Source organism: Brassica rapa, chromosome A04 (genome assembly GCF_000309985.2).
Source record: "Brassica rapa cultivar Chiifu-401-42 chromosome A04, CAAS_Brap_v3.01, whole genome shotgun sequence".
Taxonomy (NCBI): domain Eukaryota; kingdom Viridiplantae; phylum Streptophyta; class Magnoliopsida; order Brassicales; family Brassicaceae; genus Brassica; species Brassica rapa.
The window spans coordinates 13262419-13280920 of NC_024798.2; the positions used below are offsets into that span (position 1 = coordinate 13262419).

The 18502-nt window shown below is 28.8% G+C and overlaps 1 protein-coding gene across 2 annotated transcripts; it reads left to right on the plus strand.

Moving 5' to 3' along the window:
* The first annotated feature begins 4754 nt into the window (after positions 1-4754).
* On the plus strand, positions 4755-14349 carry LOC103864486. 2 transcript variants are annotated; one of them, XM_033289586.1, is made up of 2 exons: positions 4755-7798; positions 7902-14349. In XM_033289586.1, exon 2 carries the CDS (start codon positions 11663-11665, stop codon positions 12152-12154), a length of 492 nt encoding a protein of 163 aa, XP_033145477.1. In that variant the 5' UTR covers positions 4755-7798; positions 7902-11662; the 3' UTR covers positions 12155-14349. The 2 variants fall into 2 exon arrangements, with proteins under 2 accessions (XP_033145477.1, XP_033145476.1); XM_033289585.1 differs by having other exon boundaries at positions 4755-7312; positions 7555-14349.
* The last annotated feature ends 4153 nt before the right edge of the window (positions 14350-18502 follow it).

Sequence of the window (18502 nt, forward strand, 5' to 3'; positions counted from 1 at the left end):
TTTCGTCATTCCATTTTTTCTACCTCTGTCACTCTATCTTAATCACTTCTACCAGCATCACTTATTATTTTAGCATTGTTAGTTGTTACTATTATCTCTTTCACCACTATAGTTTCATCTTCCATCAACTGTACCAAAACCAAAATCCGTTCATCTGGTGTTGTTAGATTTATTTTATCTTCCGCCACTGTAAAATACACTTTAAGCTCTATTACAATCAGTTAATAAAGAAGATCTAAGAATGTGAACAATTTTATTAGTTTTGTGTTCTATTATAAAATAGACATATAAAATAGAAAGAAAACAAATATGTATTATGTTTGTTGTTATTGCATTTGTAATATGGACACCACCACCACGACCATTTGTTTCATCATCACCTTTTCTTCCACCACTATCTTTCTCTCACTTAGTTTCACTGTTTTTTCTTCTATCTAACTAAGAGCATCCCTATTGAGGGATCATTTAATGGGTTCACGCACATTCCTATATAAAAAAAATATTATTATAATTGTGACTTATAAACCTGTCTCTTCCAGTTTCACCATAGTGAATCGGTTCAAGCACTGTAGCGCGGGTCCCACAACACATGGTGGCCCGCGATTGATCTAGATATTAATTTTTTTTTACGTAAAACAGAAAAATAAAAACATTAAAATAATAAAAAAAGAGAGGTTCAGAAGAGGTTCACTGATGTGCTTGCTCTAACTCTCCTAGTGAATTTAAAAAAAAAATACAGTATACTATTCTATTTATGAATATAGTATAATACTCATCTGTTGACAAAAAAAAAATAGTATAATACTCATCTTCTCCATTCGAGAACCAGATCAGATTTTCTATATCATTTACTTGATAAATATAGTACAATCTTGTTGCGTTACATATGCATAATACATTAGATACACATGCACGCGCATCTAAGGATAAATTAAAAAAAATTGACTTTAAATGGTCCATCCATAACTGGTACCTATAACATGGGTATATTTTTAATTCTTTCGTTTTTTATGAATATTTGACAAAATCAACTAATTAATATGCACTTTTCACATTTCTCAAATATTACTTGTTTAAATGAATATAAGTTAAAATGTGATGTAATATATTAAATCTGTTTCACAAAAAGTGTTATTTTCACATTTTTTATCACACAAAAAGTATCATTTCAAAATTTTAATATATATATTTATTTTAACTTAATATTAATTAAAAAATATATTGGTTAAGCATGTGTAAATATTAAGAATAAAAATGAGTTCAATTATTTTTTAATTTTTGTAAAAAGTGTCAAAACAACATTACAACATTTTTGTAAAACAGAAGGAATATATATATATATATTACACTGGGCATTGACCAATCAAATTTAAACGGTTTAAATTAAATTTACCTTATTATTTTAACTTGAAAAAAAAACGTAAACCAATACTCTTTCCATTTTGATTTAAATGATTTTAGATTTTTCAAATAAATTAAGAAAACTAAAGATATTTTAACTTTTTGATAATTTTAAATATTTAATTTACGTTGATAGTTTAAGGGTAAATAAACATTTCTTACTAAAAAAATTATAAATTTTGAAAAAACAACTAGTTGCTTTTTAAACAATTATAAAACTTTGTTTTAGGGTCTTGTTGGTGTAAACGCAGTGGTGAAGGTTGCGAGTAGTTACAGTTTCAAGCATTATTAAACGATTTGCACAATTGTTACATCGGTTAGAAATTGATGCATTTGCGGGAAAATTATGATTGGGTTTGACTACCAAATGAAACATTATTTTAGTAATAAATAAATAATATTAACATCTTCTATTATATAAATTTTAAATTTATATTATTATAATTTCACATACAATTTATATTTAAAAAACATTTAGTATTATCTTTTTTTAAATAGGTTTTTATATATGTATATAGATTATTGTCTAAAAGATTATAGCAAAAATTTGTTTTAAATTTTTTGATATAAATTAAAATATAATATAGTATATATTAGTATTTATATTATCTCAATTAAAATTTTTAATAAAATAGTTTTTCTATATTTATACAATTTTTTAAAAAAATATTTTTTATTTATCTTTATGCAATTGTCTACAACCATAAACGTTAGCTGGAATTATTTTTTTAGTTTTAGATATTTGGAATTATACAAAGCAGTTTACAGCGTTTTTGTGATTGTTATAAAATGCTCAGAACCACTGCTAACTGCAAACGCAGTATTTGCACGTAGTAATTGCAAAATCAGTCAAACCCTTTAAAAGGAAAAGTGTAATAAACAATAACGTATAAATCGATCTTAATCATTTTCTCAATATTTGAAGAAATGTTAAAAAATTTAAAACTTGTCAAGTTTTGATTATTTTGTATGCATATCCACATTGTATTATTTCGTCTAATCTATCAGTTTTATATCTCCATTTTCGAATTTAATGTTTGTAAGGAAAAAGCAAAATAACACATTTTTGTCAACAAAAGTAAAATAACACCATCCATTACGTGTATATATATATTTTTTTTACGTCAAACAGTCATTCTATTACTTAAATTTGAGGTAGTCTGGTTATCCACTAGGCTGGAATAAAACAACTAACAAAATCAAATTTTCTATGAAAAGATCTTATATATCTAACTAGAAAATCTAAAATATCATTTTGCCCTTGAAGATTGTAGGATATCTTGAATACTTGGAACATTTTTGAAGAGTCTTTATATCTTCTAGTTATGTTGAGAAATTTGGTCAAGCATGAGGTTGTTTAATCGTGGTGCCGACGTCCTTGCAGCCTGTTCCAAAATTCTGGCATGTTGAATGACATAGCATACTTTCCATCGTCCATGTCAAAGCTTATAATTCTGAATGTAAAGTTGACTGCTGCTGACTGCCGTCGTCTTATATTCCGTGTTCCCATTAATTAGATTTTTCTAGAATTGTCTTTCTAAACCCATCTACATCCACTGAATTGAGAAGTAGGAGTCAATGATCCATCCATCAAACATATGTTCTCCAAGCATATGACTTGTGAATCAATTTTACTTAATGTTTGTGATGTTATAGTAACATCCACATTTGCTGAAAACAAGTTTAGTATTGTTTCTCTGCATATCTGATCAGTTCTAAAAAATCTTTGTCTATCTCTTTCAATAGTTTATCCTTCCAATTTTTTCAGAAAAACCAAATTATCAAAGGAAATGAATCTCTATTTAGCTTTGGATTTTCAGTATTATTTTTTTCTAAAAGAGATAATCTATCTTGACATAAACATTTAGTATTTGGTATATGTATGGGTTCGACGGTATCGATGTTAAAGATCATATTTGTAGAACTGGTGGACATTTAAAAATAACATGAATTACTATCAGATTTTTTAGGGTTTTTAATAATTAAACCCCTCAACTAAAGATGAATCGTAAAAAAAACCATCAACTAAAAATCCTGTGAAATAAACCCTCAACTTTAGTTCCGTTAACATATATTACCCTCCGTCTAAAAAACCGTGACGGAGGGTGACATATGTTAACGGTTTATAAGTTGAGGGTTTATAATGTTGAAAACTTAGTTGAGGGTTTTTTTTACGATTCAAAAATAGTTGAGGGGTTTTATCACTAAAAGTCATTAAAGGATTTTTAAGTTATTTATTATCCATTTATACATTGTTTTAGATTGATTTGTAAGCCTTTAAAACTAATTTATATTTTTAATATATTAATCTATTATAAAATTAATTTATACATCTTAAATTAATAATTTTCAACACGATTTACAACTTATTATAACTTCAAAATATTAAATTATTTGATATTTGGCAATAGTGATATAAAAAAAATTGTGTGTTTATATCGTCATTTTCAAATATCAAATAATTGAAAGTTTCTAAGTTATATTAAGTCTTAAGTAGTGTTGAGGATAATTCATCCATGAAGTCAATCTTTCTATTTGGAGTATGACGTACTTTTTCTTATTTTCATTATTTTCGTCATCAGGCTCATACTTTCCTATTTTCCTATATTGTTCTTGATTTATTGTATTACTTTATGTTTCAAATATATTATTGATCAAGAAAATAAAAATATAATGTAGTTATTCAGAAATCAATGAGAATAAAAATAATCATGCATTATTTTGGAGGGGGAGAAGTATGAATCGGATGACAGAAATCATGAAAATAGGAAAAAATGCGTCATACTCTAAATAGAAAGATTGACTTCATGGATGAATTATCTCGACACTACTTAAGACTTAATATAACTTAGAAACTATAAATTATTTCATATTTGACAATGACGATATAAACACACAAATTTTTTTATATCACTATTGCCAAATATCAAATAATTTAATATTTCAAAGTTATAATAAGTTGTAAGTAGTTTTAAAAATTATTAATTTCAGATGTATAAATTAATATACAAATATATTAATGCATTAAAATTTATAAATTAGTTTTAAAGGCTTATAAATCTTAAAACAATGTATAAATGATAATAAATAATTTAATAATATTTAATGACTTTTAGTGATAAAACCTCTCAACTAAAGATGAATCGTAAAAAAAAACCTCAACTAAAAATCCAGTGAAATAAACCCTCAACTTATAAACCGTTAACATTTGTTACCCTCCGTCACGGTTTTTTAGACGGAGGGTAACATATGTTAACGAAACTAAAGTTGAGGGTTTATTTCACTGGATTTTTAGTTGAGAGTTTTTTTTACGATTCATCTTTAGTTGAGGGGTTTAATTACTAAAAACCCGATTTTTTACATCTAAAACAATAATTATTGTATCGTATATTATAACATGTCAGATTTTTTGTTATAACTACGTAACCGGTTATAAGCTGCCGAATAAAGTGTCGCATTTGACATTATTAATCTGAAATCTTGATAACATTATAACGAAAAGAGATATCAGGCCAATAAGAAACTTGACAAACTTGTCGATTTCAGTCAGGTAGGACATACTTATTGAACGCGACACGTCAATTTGACACGCAGTTTCTTAGCTGCCGTGACATGTGTCAGATTTAGCCATGTCATCTGTCTCGGTCACTCGTTTCTTTTGTCTCCGTCATCCTCGTGAAAGCCACAAATTCTGGCCATGCATTTATTTTTAGGTTTGTGCACTCTCTAATAGTTTGCATTCAGTTGATAGTAAAATAGAACAACATTCATTAACTACAATTGGTTACTTGACTTACGTGTTGATTTATTTATTTGTTCCATTTGATACCAAATAAAAATTTACATTTATGATAAGATTTACACAGCGGAATGATTTCTTCGTAAAGCTTATCCCTAGTTCTGATATTTTTGGTTTTGTCACTTGTGGTTCTTGTTTCAGTGCTCTAGCTTGAAATTTGGTCGATGTGTTTTGCGGATAGGAGTTCGTTTTCTTTTTTAATGTTTTAGTCTTGTTAGTTTTTCCAGGGTTGGTACTTCGTTTCCCTCGTTTTGAAACTTAAGATTTGAAACTTGTGGGCTTAATTAGTATTTCATCAATGTATTGTAAACTGTGGTGAAAATAGTTACAAAAAAACAAAAAAAAATTGTGGTGAAATTTATCCTAATCTACTCTATTAAAATAGAGTTATTCTAAAAAAATTACTACATAAAGTTGCTAGACTAATTCATTAATAACTTAACATGTATTTATTTTTAATTAATCAAAAATATAACTCTTAAATAAAGGTTAAATATTGTTTCATTTTTATCTAATTTATTAAAATAGAATTGTTCTACAAAAATCTACTATATAAAATTGTTGGACAAATTCATTAGTAACTTAACATATATATATATATTTTTTTTTCTTTAATTAATAAAAAATATAACTTTTATATAAAGTTTGATTCTATTAAAATAGAGTTATAATATAAAAAAATATTTATAAATTAAGCCATTGAAATTAACTTAAGAAATTCATTAAAACTATTTGGGGTTGAGGCAACGTTATCGAATGAGATTGAAAAATATGAAATAACATTTCATGAAGAGATAGGGAAAAAACAAACAGCATTTTTGTTAACTAATCTCAAAATGAAAAGTATCTTTGATATATGCGCGAGTTTGGTTCTAGTTACTATTTACAACAGAGTGGAAGAATGAGGAGAAAAAACTAATATATAGACTTTCTAATCTTTTTATGTTAATGAAAGTTCAGTTTAAAAAGGATAAGGATTACTCATATACATCTTAGAATTGCTTTACATATACATAATATAATGATTAGTAAAAGAAAGTGGAAAGTGGAGTAAATGAAAAAGTGGAAATGAATGAAAAGTAAAATAGATGGTATGAGAAAAAAGAATAAGGGAATTCGAGTAAATGTGTTTCTTTAGTAAATGTTAGAGTAAAAGTTAGAGTGTTTTTCTCTTTATGTACAATAAAATGTTGAAAATGTGAAAAGCTTTGTTTTACCTGATTGGTGGATATGTAGCTGAATTTGGAGTAAATTTAATTTCAGAGTAAATATTTACTCTATTGATACCATACAATCCTAGCCATAGATCATATGTTATATGATAAGTAGGTTTTTGTATTGATTAGATTTCTAAAAAAATATTTTTTCAAAGTAGATATAAAGAATTTTATATTTAATTATATAATAGAGTAATTAACTAACTGTTATAATCAATGCTAAACAACCCTGAAATGATCTAATCATTAGATCAAAGCTGAAGGATCTACATGAATGTCAAGAGAAGAAGAAGAAAGAAGAATCCGGTATATCCTAAGTGTATCAAAGAATTGGTATAAGGTAGAGGGTTTACGATTCTTAAGTTATTGTATTGTTCGGTTTAGAAAAGTGTCTTTTTTCATTAGTCACACGTGTGTTTAAGACGAGTGTAATCAACTGAGATATAAAGCTAAGACCATCTTTAACGGGAGCGCTTAATGCTGGTGCTTACCCTAATAAAGATTAAAAAAAAATAGGATTAATGAGAAGAAATGGTGCTTAATGAAGCGTTAGAAGCACCGCTGTTTGTGGGACACGTGTTGTGTCTTGGAGACACCTCTCTCTCTCTCTCTCTTGACAAAATCATTCGGCATCTCTCTCTCTTCTTCTCTTCCGACGAAACCTTCATCAAGACGAAGATCAAAGCAACAAAGCAATAAATACACATCAATCCTTCTCGTCGTTAGATATATTTGATTTCTGTTCTGAACCAAAATAAGAGACAAAGAGATATCACATAAGACGTGAAAAGGAGACAAAGATTCGCACAAGCAAACTGAACGGATCAAAAAAAAATCGATTCGATTCATCTCCGCAAAAGAAATAGATTTGATTCTGAGTTCTCATCCCCAATAGGTAAGTTGATTTCTGGATACCCACCAAATATTTGATCGATTTCATTGATTTCCCCTAATTTGATGTCGTAAAAGGCTAGTCTTTGTGGTTAATTGGTGATTCTAGGGTTCTTCATACTCTGTTTTGTAGCTTTAGGGGTTCTTGATACTCTGTGTGTAGCTTTAGTTGGTGATTATAGTGTTTTTTCTTACTGGTACACAATTGAAATCGTGTTCTGATAAAAAGTCTTGCTTTTTATGTAGATTGTGTTGTTTCTGAGAAGACATCAAATGGCGGTTTATGATCATAGTGGAGACATTGTGTTCAGGATTCTCACTCAATCGTTTCTCTGCAGTGCTAACAACGATGAAGAGGTTCCTCTCCAAACTCACTCCCAGGCAAATGGGTTTCACGAATTCGAACTCTTTCTTTGTAAAGCTCAGTACCAAGAAACAGCACTACTACAATCAATGCAGCTCAAGTTGATCAGACAAACCTGAAAGCTCAGTAAGATTTTGGGTGTTTTGTTTTGTTTTGGATTGTTGTAGGGTCACCAAAAAAAGATTAAACTTGTTCATTTGGATCTTGGGAATTACCATGTTATTTTCAGGTTTCGTCTTCCCATTGCATACCATGGAAAGGCATCATCTATTGTCATCTCTGGGACTGACATTATTCGACCAAGGATAGATTAGTTTCTTCCCTTGGTTTGTTTTGAGTTTGGATAATCCTTCCATTCTAATAGAATAAGGTCCAAGAGGTTAAGTTATTTAGTCGTTTGATGATGCATACATTGAATGTCTGTTTTGGTGTTTTGAAGCATGCATGTGAATAGAAAGTCCTGAAATTATTCGATAACATTCATATGATTGATTGAGTTTCATAAGTTATCTTCCTTCTCATCACAATGTTTCATAATTTGTTTTTTAAGAATCCCAAAATAAACAACTTGCATTGGAGGACAATAATTTATAGATTTCTTAAATTAAGTGCTAACACCCGTTTATTATTAAAAAGTGATTTAAGCACCCCATTAGGAATGCTAGGGTTAATGGTGATCTAAATGGTCAAGTTTTTGAGCATCGCTTTGTAATAAGTCAAGAAGAAAGAGAAAGAGAACTGAGTGTAACAGAGTTCGCTTGTGAGCAGTATAGTGATTGCTGATTCATTCCCAAACTCCAATGAGATATAGCGACGTTTTCTGAATCAAGGAGGAGTGCGGTGAATACCGGATTAACATATATACAAATCATCAGTTTTAGATTCTTGTTCGTGCAATCGAGTTCAAGGAGAAGTCAAGATCGAGCGAGGTTCAATTAGTTCAATTTATCACATATCGGAATATAAATTTTTATTTTTTTTAACACACCTGATAGTAATATCATTTAGAAAAAAAACAACTGAATAGCTTGCCTATTTTTAGTGTTCGTCCCTACATACTCAGATGAGATCGACAATGAACTTAAATAATATTAATGGTTGTATCTCGTAGCTTCATTAACATTATAAGTTTTGAAGTCTACGAAAAGCCATTAATCTCTTCGTGCATGTAAATGAAGAAAAAATTGCAACTTATTATATAACATTTAAAGCGAACCATATATGTATATGAATGGTCCCTATTCATTTATTTATATTATGTTATTATCAAGCAATAAATTTCAGATCATGCAACTTATTTACATATCCCCACATACACATCCAATCACCATCACACATTGTCATATACGTTTTCAACAAACAAACAAATTAGATACATCATGAACAAAACATATACTCCTTAAGAACTGATTTTTCTATTTTAAAATATATTAAATAAAGAAACATTTAATTTATTGACTAATTGTTGCTATGTTTTGTTTTTAGTAAATGTTGTACTATTCACTCTTAAGGCATTTTTAAATGCACTACCTAAAATATAAATCCTTTTTTATCTAAATCCTTTTTAATAAACAAAACATCCAGAACTTCAATCCTCAAATAAAAAGTATAAAATCATTTCCATTAATATGAAATTTATTTTGGATTTCTGAGTATACTTAATATTTTATTAGAAATTAGTAATAAAAATTTATTTGATGTTTTAATTTGATAACTATCCAATCTATCCACGCATGTTATATTTCACTCGAACTCACATAGTTATCACATTCACACCCATACATCTCAAAATCAAACAGTCAATTTTATCTTTGACTAGAGCCGGTGTCCGCGCTCCGCGCGGATTACATATTTAATTAAAGTATGTTAATATTTGTGTTAATGGATTTCTACGTGTTTTCCTGGGATTAAAACAATGGTGTAGAGGTGCCGCATGTTTGTATAGAAAACGATCATCATCTAAGAATCTTCATCACAAAAATGTTTTTTTTTTGCCAAAGTATTTAATTATTCCTATATGTGTCTTCTAGGGGTGAATGACGAATCTGTTGATACAGTTGGGAGCATGATTTTTTTATTAAAAACTAATTGTGGTTTTTTTCATAATTTGTATTTTTAAATAAAAAACATATTTTACTAATAATGTTTATATTTGTTTTATTAGAGTTTTGTAACTATAAAATGAACAAAATATCTTTATTTAGTACTTATATAAAATTATATAGAGATAGATTATTAATTTATGATTCTGATGGGACTATATATTAATTTGGAACAAATATTAAGCAACTCAATTAGATTCTTGCAAACCAGGAGAAAAGGAGTGGTCGGTCATGTCGTCTGTATTTTTACCTTTTCCCAAGTTTTTAAAACGTTTCGTAGCAATAAACAAAAATCAAAACGTAGCATTGTATTTATATATTTGGAATCTTATCAGATAAGATGTAACTTTTCTTTTTTTTGTGCACTTCAAATTTAATAAGATGTAAATAGTCAAAAATATAAATATATATATATATATAAAACATAATTTGTATTTTATATTTGTTTTATTAAAGATTTGGATTAAAGTATTAAATTAATATATCAATACTAATAATGTTTTTGATTCAAAAATGCACTTGTAAATTCAAAATACCTCCCATAAGCGGAAGATCTTTGGCGGTTGGTTTGACCATGGTATTGAGGAACAATCAATCCTTAAACAAAGGAAAGAATATTTAAATCTTAGGCAAAGTGAAATGGTTTGATAATAAAACATAGTGAAAAAGGTCTCAATGGATAAAATCGAACCATGAGATTAATTACAAACTAAAATCTTATAAAGCCAAAAAAAACTAAATATTTTACATGACCGATAGACGTGAACTACAATTGTAGTAGATTAGCAGGCATGAACTATTATATTAAATCAAAGTTTTTTGGCGGAGACCAATAGCTAAAGACGGAAGATTGTCGGTCTATGTTTAATCTTAACCAACTAAAATCTTATACGTTTGTTCGCACAGATTATCAATATGAATCTATTATTAAAACAATTGAAAATAAACAGTGGAAGGTGAGCCAAACCCCACGTCTCCAACCGCATACGGACTTAACTATCCAACTCTTAAACATATTACTTATGCCAAAAAATTGACAAAATTGTGACTTTCAAATATTGACTTACACAAAATCTTGAACGGTTGGCGGTGGTGGTTTTTTCAGAGTGAGAGGGGATGAATATATAGTCTTCAGATTAGAGTTCTTGATCCTAATGGTAGAATATATGTTATTTAATTTTCAATGAATACAGTATGCATTTTTGACATGAAATATAACGATTTCCTAAATTAAATTGTTCACCAGCTATAAGAATATTAAGTATGGAGCAAGTTAAAGTTGTAAAATCGATTTTGATTTAGGATGGCAAAGATGTGGTAGCTAGAAGACTAATAATCAACAATCAATGCATGCATTGTTTTATTATGATGTAACTGGAGTTGAACCAGGTTAAACCGTGACTCTTCGCATATTTTAATGGTTGGTTTTTTTTTTTTAAAGTCCAGTCCGGAATGACATGGCATAATGGTTGGTTCTGATTATTTTGTTCATGTGGCAAGGCTTAGGAAGCTAGGATTTAGCTCCTTTTATATAGTAGGATTAATAAGTCTGTTAACAGAATTATAAGGCTACCGCAAGTAAAACTGATAAATAAACTTGATTCACAGACACAGTCCCAGAACTTGTAATTAAACCCTAAAACAAAGGGTAAACCAATCTACACAACAAGCTGTCATCCTCTCAACTTACTTGCACAGCCTGTCGTTGCCCCCACTGGTCGTTCAAACTTCAAACTCCAATATCAAAAAACATAATCACATAACACCAAAATCCTACGTGGCACGTCTTGATTATATATATACACACACACAAAACCACATTTCTCTTCATCCTTTCCAAACTATTCATCTTGGCCTGAAACCTGGTCGACTCAGTGAGTCAAACCAAATGGGTATATGCATGTCGTACGAGTCCACGCAGGTGGCGACGGCGAAGCTGATCTTGCAAGACGGAAGGATGATGGAGTTCACGACTCCGGTCAAAGTGGGTTACGTTCTGCAAAAGAATCCTATGTGTTTTATCTGTAACTCCGATGATATGGATTTTGACGACGTCGTGTCCGCCATTAGCGCCGACGAGGAGCTTCAGCTTGGACAGCTTTACTTCGCATTGCCTCTCAGCTCGCTTCATCAGTCTCTTAAACCGGAGGAGATGGCTGCATTGGCTGTCAAAGCTAGTTCTGCTCTTATGAGAAGCGGTGGCTCTTGCGGCCGAGATAAATGCCGGTGTCGCCGGAAATGTGTTTCTCCGGTTATCTTCTCTGCCCGGAGAGTTGCGGCGGCAGGATCTAACGGTCAGACGAGGAACGGGAAAAGACGCGGCGGTGGTGGTAGCGGGAGGAGGAAGTACGAGGCCAAGTTGAGTAAAATAGAAGAATGAAAAGTTTGGAGATTTAGTAATTATTGTAGGTTAAATTTGTGAATATCTAGTTATTAAGGGGGTGCAAATTACATTTTAAAACGTGGGGAAAGTGATTGTAATTGGTCTACAATCATATGATTGGATGATTTACGTCCTAAAAATTGAGACAAAAATTCCAAAAAAGCATTAATTTTTTGTTAAACAACCTCATCTTGGATAAAATTTACAACTTTTTTTGGTATAAAAAATTTACAACTTTATTATAATTTTTTTGTAAAAATGTTGGATTCTCAACAATAAAAGTGTTGATTATTCAATAGGTTGACCAAAAAAAGTGTTGATTATTCAGGAAAAATTGTAGTAAAATAAAATAAAATAACCAACATAAATATGACCGTTCAAATGCTCTTTTGTTAAAAAAAACTTTAGTTTTCTGAACAAAGAAATCACGTGGATTAATTTTACTGATCATTACACAGAAAAATTACAATCTCCGACATCCCAAATATAAAAGAAAAGTACTAAAAATATGATAACTATTGTTGAGAGTCGGGATTTATTTTTTATTGTTGTTCGTTTTGCACCTTTTGATCGGTTTGATATGCTTGTCTTCCACGAACCACAATTGTTCTACTCAATCGGTTTGTTTATCAACGCATGTTCCTATGTTCACATGTTACCATTAGAACCCCAAGTTTAATTGCATGATCCTTATCATTGCAATTAAGATGGGGGTAGTGTAATCCAAGTGGGCTACAATTTATGGATAGATAGACCATGTGACTGATCTCGTAACTAGTATGATGATTAGAAGGTAAACTAAACCAAACCAAAATTTTTAACACAATACATCATGGAGTAGTAAACACCAAGTTAACAACGGAATTTGTAAAAGAAAGCCATTTTCAGTTAAACATTTTGAAAATTGGCATTGGCATATGGCATATCAACTGAGATTTTAATTATTACAATTTACACCTCTCAAGCATTAGCATATTGACTTTCTAAAAAAAAAAAAAAGATCACCTTTATGACATTAATATGAAAAAAACACTTAAATATCATAAGATATAAGTTATAACTAAATATTCTCAACTAGACTTTAGCAATAAAACCTCTCAATACAGCTCAATATTTTTTTACGGATCTAGAGTAAAATATAGTTTTGAACACTTAAAATTTATATGTAATTAAATTATTTTGTTAATTATATTCTTTTAAATTCTTATGAATAATATTTAGTATATATATAATATTTTAAATTTTTAATATAATTTGAATATTTAATATAAAATATATAGATGTATATTAATTTTGGGTCCTCAATTATTAATTTATGAGAGGATATATGATTATATTAAGAGGAGTCAAACCTATTATTTTCTTTTAAGCCGCCTATGTCTCAACAAAAAGCTAATGATAAAATTAACCATTTATCAAAATTTTAAAATCACAAATTTTCAGAAATTAAAATTTAAAAATATGAATTGTAATTCTCTTATGAGATTATAAAAGATGACAATAAGATTCAAACAAAAACACTAATCTTAAAAACTTAAACCGAAAACCAGAAAATAAACTAAACTGGATCATAAAAGTCAAGCCAAAAACAAACAATTTTTCACAAATATCTTCTATATCTTAAAAACGAAATCGAGCCAATAACCAAATGGATACTTGAATTTCTAAGATACAACTTATATACCTAAAACATTAATTATATTTAGTTCCAAAATGATGAATATCTTAAAATACTATTTATAGCCGAGTTATCCAAATAAACTGAATAACCAAACTATTTTTGTGAAAGATATAAAAATATTTTAAAAAAATTGAATTAGCAATATTATAATTATCTAATTTTTTTTGTCGCCAGTTTATACATACTCATACAAACTTTGTAAACCAATAATTATCTAAATTATCTAAATTCTTCGATATTTTTATCTGAAATCTAAAATTATATTCTATTCAATAAGAAAACAAAATTAGTTAGTATTTTTTGTGTTAAATTATTTGAATTTTAATCTGAAATTACCAAAATTAAGCAAAAATTGAAACAGAGTTAGATCAACAAAATAAAATATTATGACTTTCAAACATTTTTATCAGAACCATACCAAAAACTAAAATACAAACTAGGTTTCATAAATACTCAAATGGATCTTATAACCCTAGAACCTAAACTCGAAAGCCAAAAAACAAAACAAAAAGTGAACCAAAACGACCTAAAGCTACACTCACCATTTCATCAACATATCAACTATTTTAATTTTTATCGCTTCAAGTTGCAACTGTTTCCTTAGCATTTTACACTTGAGATATATAGAGAATAATGAACTGCCATAAAAAAGATCAATGTTTTTGGGGGAATTTCAGTTGTATCACAAGTTTGATACCACTTTTTAATTATACCATTAATGAATGACTATTTTTACAAATACTCTAAATTTGTGATATAATATCATTAAGCTAATTTTTTAAAATATTTATAGAACATTTATAAACCTAACCCGAACCCCTTAATACTAAACCCTAAAAAAATAATCACTAAAGGTTAAACCCAAATTTTAATATATTTTCTGAGTGGTGGTATTTTTGCAAAGTGGTACTTAACTTGTAGTATTTCTAACAATTTTTCATGTTTTAAGATCCGAAACACTATTTCTCTTTCAATAAGATCATCTCATGATATTCTAAGAATTTTTTTCACCAGGTTCCTACTAACTTGTGGTATAAACTTGTGATATGATAAAGAATTTAGTGAATACTTGGTGATAAAAATAATGAAATACTAATCCAAAAGTTGTATGCCCTACTAACAAAAACTTGAAATATACATTTTATTTTAAGATTAAGATGAAAAATAAATAAATATATATATATATATTATTTTCTTGCATTACACAATATAAATGAAGCAAAATGACATATTGATTTTCTGATTACGCAATATATTATAAACTTGGATAAAATTAATTAATTTTACACAAAATTAATAGAGAATCAAAATTGAGATAAATATTCATTTGTTTTGGAGCTTTTATTAAATTTGTGTGTGAATTCTTTTAAATAAGCTTAAGAATCCCAAGACACTAAAAATCATACTAGAAATGTATCATATTGTATTTATATACTACTTTTTCTGTTTCATAAAGAATGTCATTTTAAGTTTTTTATTTTGTTTTAAAAAGTGTTAGTCTATATTTTCAATGTAAAAAATTATATTAAATCTCTTTCTTACCCTTTTAAATTATTTACATTATTTTTATTAAAATAGTTATATAATAAATAAAAGTACATTAATATATTTTAGTATTTTCTTAAGCTACGTAAAATATGTCTTGATATTTTTTATGAAACGGAGTGAAATTTCTTTTGGTCAATGAAATTTCAAAACTACTTAATTTTCAGTTACTTTGACAGCATAACCTAATCGTTCTACGATTTAGATTAATTACAAAAAAAATTGTCATTTCGTCTAATGTCTACGATTATCCCGATCTAATTCTAAAACTTTAAATATAAAGGTTCAGAGAAAGTCGGCATTTTCACGGTTGTAATAGTGCAATGAAACACCACGTAGATTCCATTTGACTTAAAGTGACCCTACGCTCTATGGTTAGGTCTCAGACGCATCACCCGACTTGGTCCCATCTGATGCATTATGACAAAGTCGATTTCATGGGATTACAATGACATCTTAATTTACTTTTGGTTACAGGCTTTTCAGCTATTGGTTCAGTTTGGATTTTGCTTTGTTTTAGTAGGAAAAAAAATTGAACTCGAAATATTCTTATTTAGTTTTCAAACTCGTTTTCAACTCGATTTTGCTTTTAGTTTCAATTAATAAAATCAATAGATCCGTAAATAAATTTTTATTTGGTTTAACCAATTTGGCTAGGTTTGATTACGATATTTTTGGTCCACTTGTATCTTCTTCTCTTTTTGTTTAGGACGTCCACTTGTATCTATGAGAAGTGAAATGCTGGAAAATGATGAGAGGAAAACAAAAGGGAGTGGGTGTAATAAGTTTGGACAAGACTTTAATGCGACGGTACGTGCGGTGCCTAACCATCAGGGCCTACTTTTGAAAGCCCATTTCTTCTTTTGTTCTTTAGCAATCTGAAAGAAATATAAAAGTAGTTAATTTTATATATGTATTATCTATAGAATAGATATATCAGATTCTCATACTATAATTTACGATATATAAAATTTGTTTATTTTACATATGTATAGAATAAAGAAAAAAATATTATCACACTATGATTTTTTTAACACACTATAATTGAAGGAGTAGAATAGACATTTTTATATATGGAGCATTTTAAAGTTTAAAGTGCATTGTTTGGAGAGAAAAAGTGTATTATTACTAACATAAACTCAAACAAGATGAAAAGAAAGAAAAAGAAAAGTGAGAGAATTTTAGCAGAAAATGAAAGGAAAAGAGTTTACATTTATAAAGCAAGCCACCAAGTTTTTGTTGAAAGTTTGCATATAATATCCCACAACTAAAAAGGCTGTTGAGTTTGTTTATGCTTTATAGTATGATAAGAATGGTAAACAATTTCAAATGTGCATTAGATTTATGGGGAGTGACTAAAGAATAATTTAATTTTGATGGTGTTCAGTATGACATTAGTTCACTTCCAGTTCAGATTTTTTGACATTTCGATATTATTATAAATCATTGATTGCTATATAACACCTAATTGTTGGGTGGTTGAATTTATCAGAATTGTTGATATAAACAAAACAATATTGCATTTTTCTTTTATTATTTGATTTTTTGAGAGTTTCTTTTGTTTTAAAGGTTTACTATTTAAAACAAATAAAATAAAAATGAATAAAAACGTTTCTACCATTAAATAAAATTATCAATCTATAACCAAAATCAAAAATCAAAATTTTGAAAATAAAATAATGAAAAACAAAACACAAACATGAAAGAAAAATGTTTCCACTCTCCTATACTTAGTGTTCCTCAAAGTCATGTTTCCTCCGATTGAACACACTTTGTTCGTTTATAGATAAGAAAAAGTTGTGAATACACTTTGTTCATCTATAGATAAGAAAAAGTTGTGAATAATTTTCACTAGTTGGTGTCCATCAAAGTTATACGTTCACTTCAATTTAGTCAATAGTAAAAAAAAATAAAAAAGTAAAAAAAGATTAAAAGAATAAGAATCTTCTGTGGCGATTAGTTGTTATTTAATTATAGTTTAAATGTTTTTCAGATTAGGGCTTCTTTACTCGTGTGAAAATATGGTAATTATATGGTATTAGTTATTAACAAAAAAAACTTATATAACAAATAGATTTTCATGGGTCGTTATGTAATTTATATAGTTATATGTTTTTAATTTTGATTGTTTTATCCGATATAATCGGTTATAAACCAAACCAAATCTAAATCTCACGGTTTTTATAAAATTGTATATGTTCGGTTTATATGGTACATACCAAAACCAAACTATATTGTCTATTTTGGTTCGGTTTAGTACGGTCCGGTTCTACCTTATTGAACATGCCTAACTTCATCAATATCCGTTACAAAAGAAACAGATTTTCATCTAGCAAGTTCTCTGGCAATCAAATACCGAAACACGAAACTATGTGGTGTCCATTCAACAATGCTCTTTCTGAACCTCCCTGAGTTAAAAGTTTCTTTGTTATTTTCTTCATTGTCTCTGGAAGACATTCTTGAATCATCTCCATCAATGCCACTTGACTCAAACTTGAATTTTTGCTAAAAGACTCAATGGTCTTTGGTAAGACTAGATTCTAGAAGATTCCCTTGGGAGTTGGGGGTATAAACACGAACCTACAGCCAAAGAAAGGTCATTCAAGATCTCTAATCTTTCAAAGAAGATAAGCTTAAGCCTTCTCTACTTACAGCCGGTCAGAACGGTGGCCTGAACAAAGGGCAAAGTATAAGAGATGCTCGGAGTGATCGAGGGAATATTCTTGATGCTCATCTTCCGTTCTGAATTTTCTTGGAATTAGTAATAACTTCAGCCATTGCAAATAGGAAACAAGAAAACTTCACAGTCCCTAACATGCGTGCGAGGCTTTCAGGATTGGGAGATGTGTTAATAAACAGTATGGTGTTCAAAAGTGGAGTGGATCCGTGTTTGTTGATTAACTCACTCTATTCTTCGATTCTCTACACGCAACACCATTAAAAACCTCAAACGGCTACGAGAAAAAACAACCTTATTAGCAACACCAAAAGTTATTCATACTAAGAGCACCCGCATTAGGAGATTATGTATAAAGTTCACACAATTCCTAAAAAAAAAACTATTATAATAATCCACAAATTGTGAACCCAGCTCGTGTGAGCTCTCTCCACTGATACGA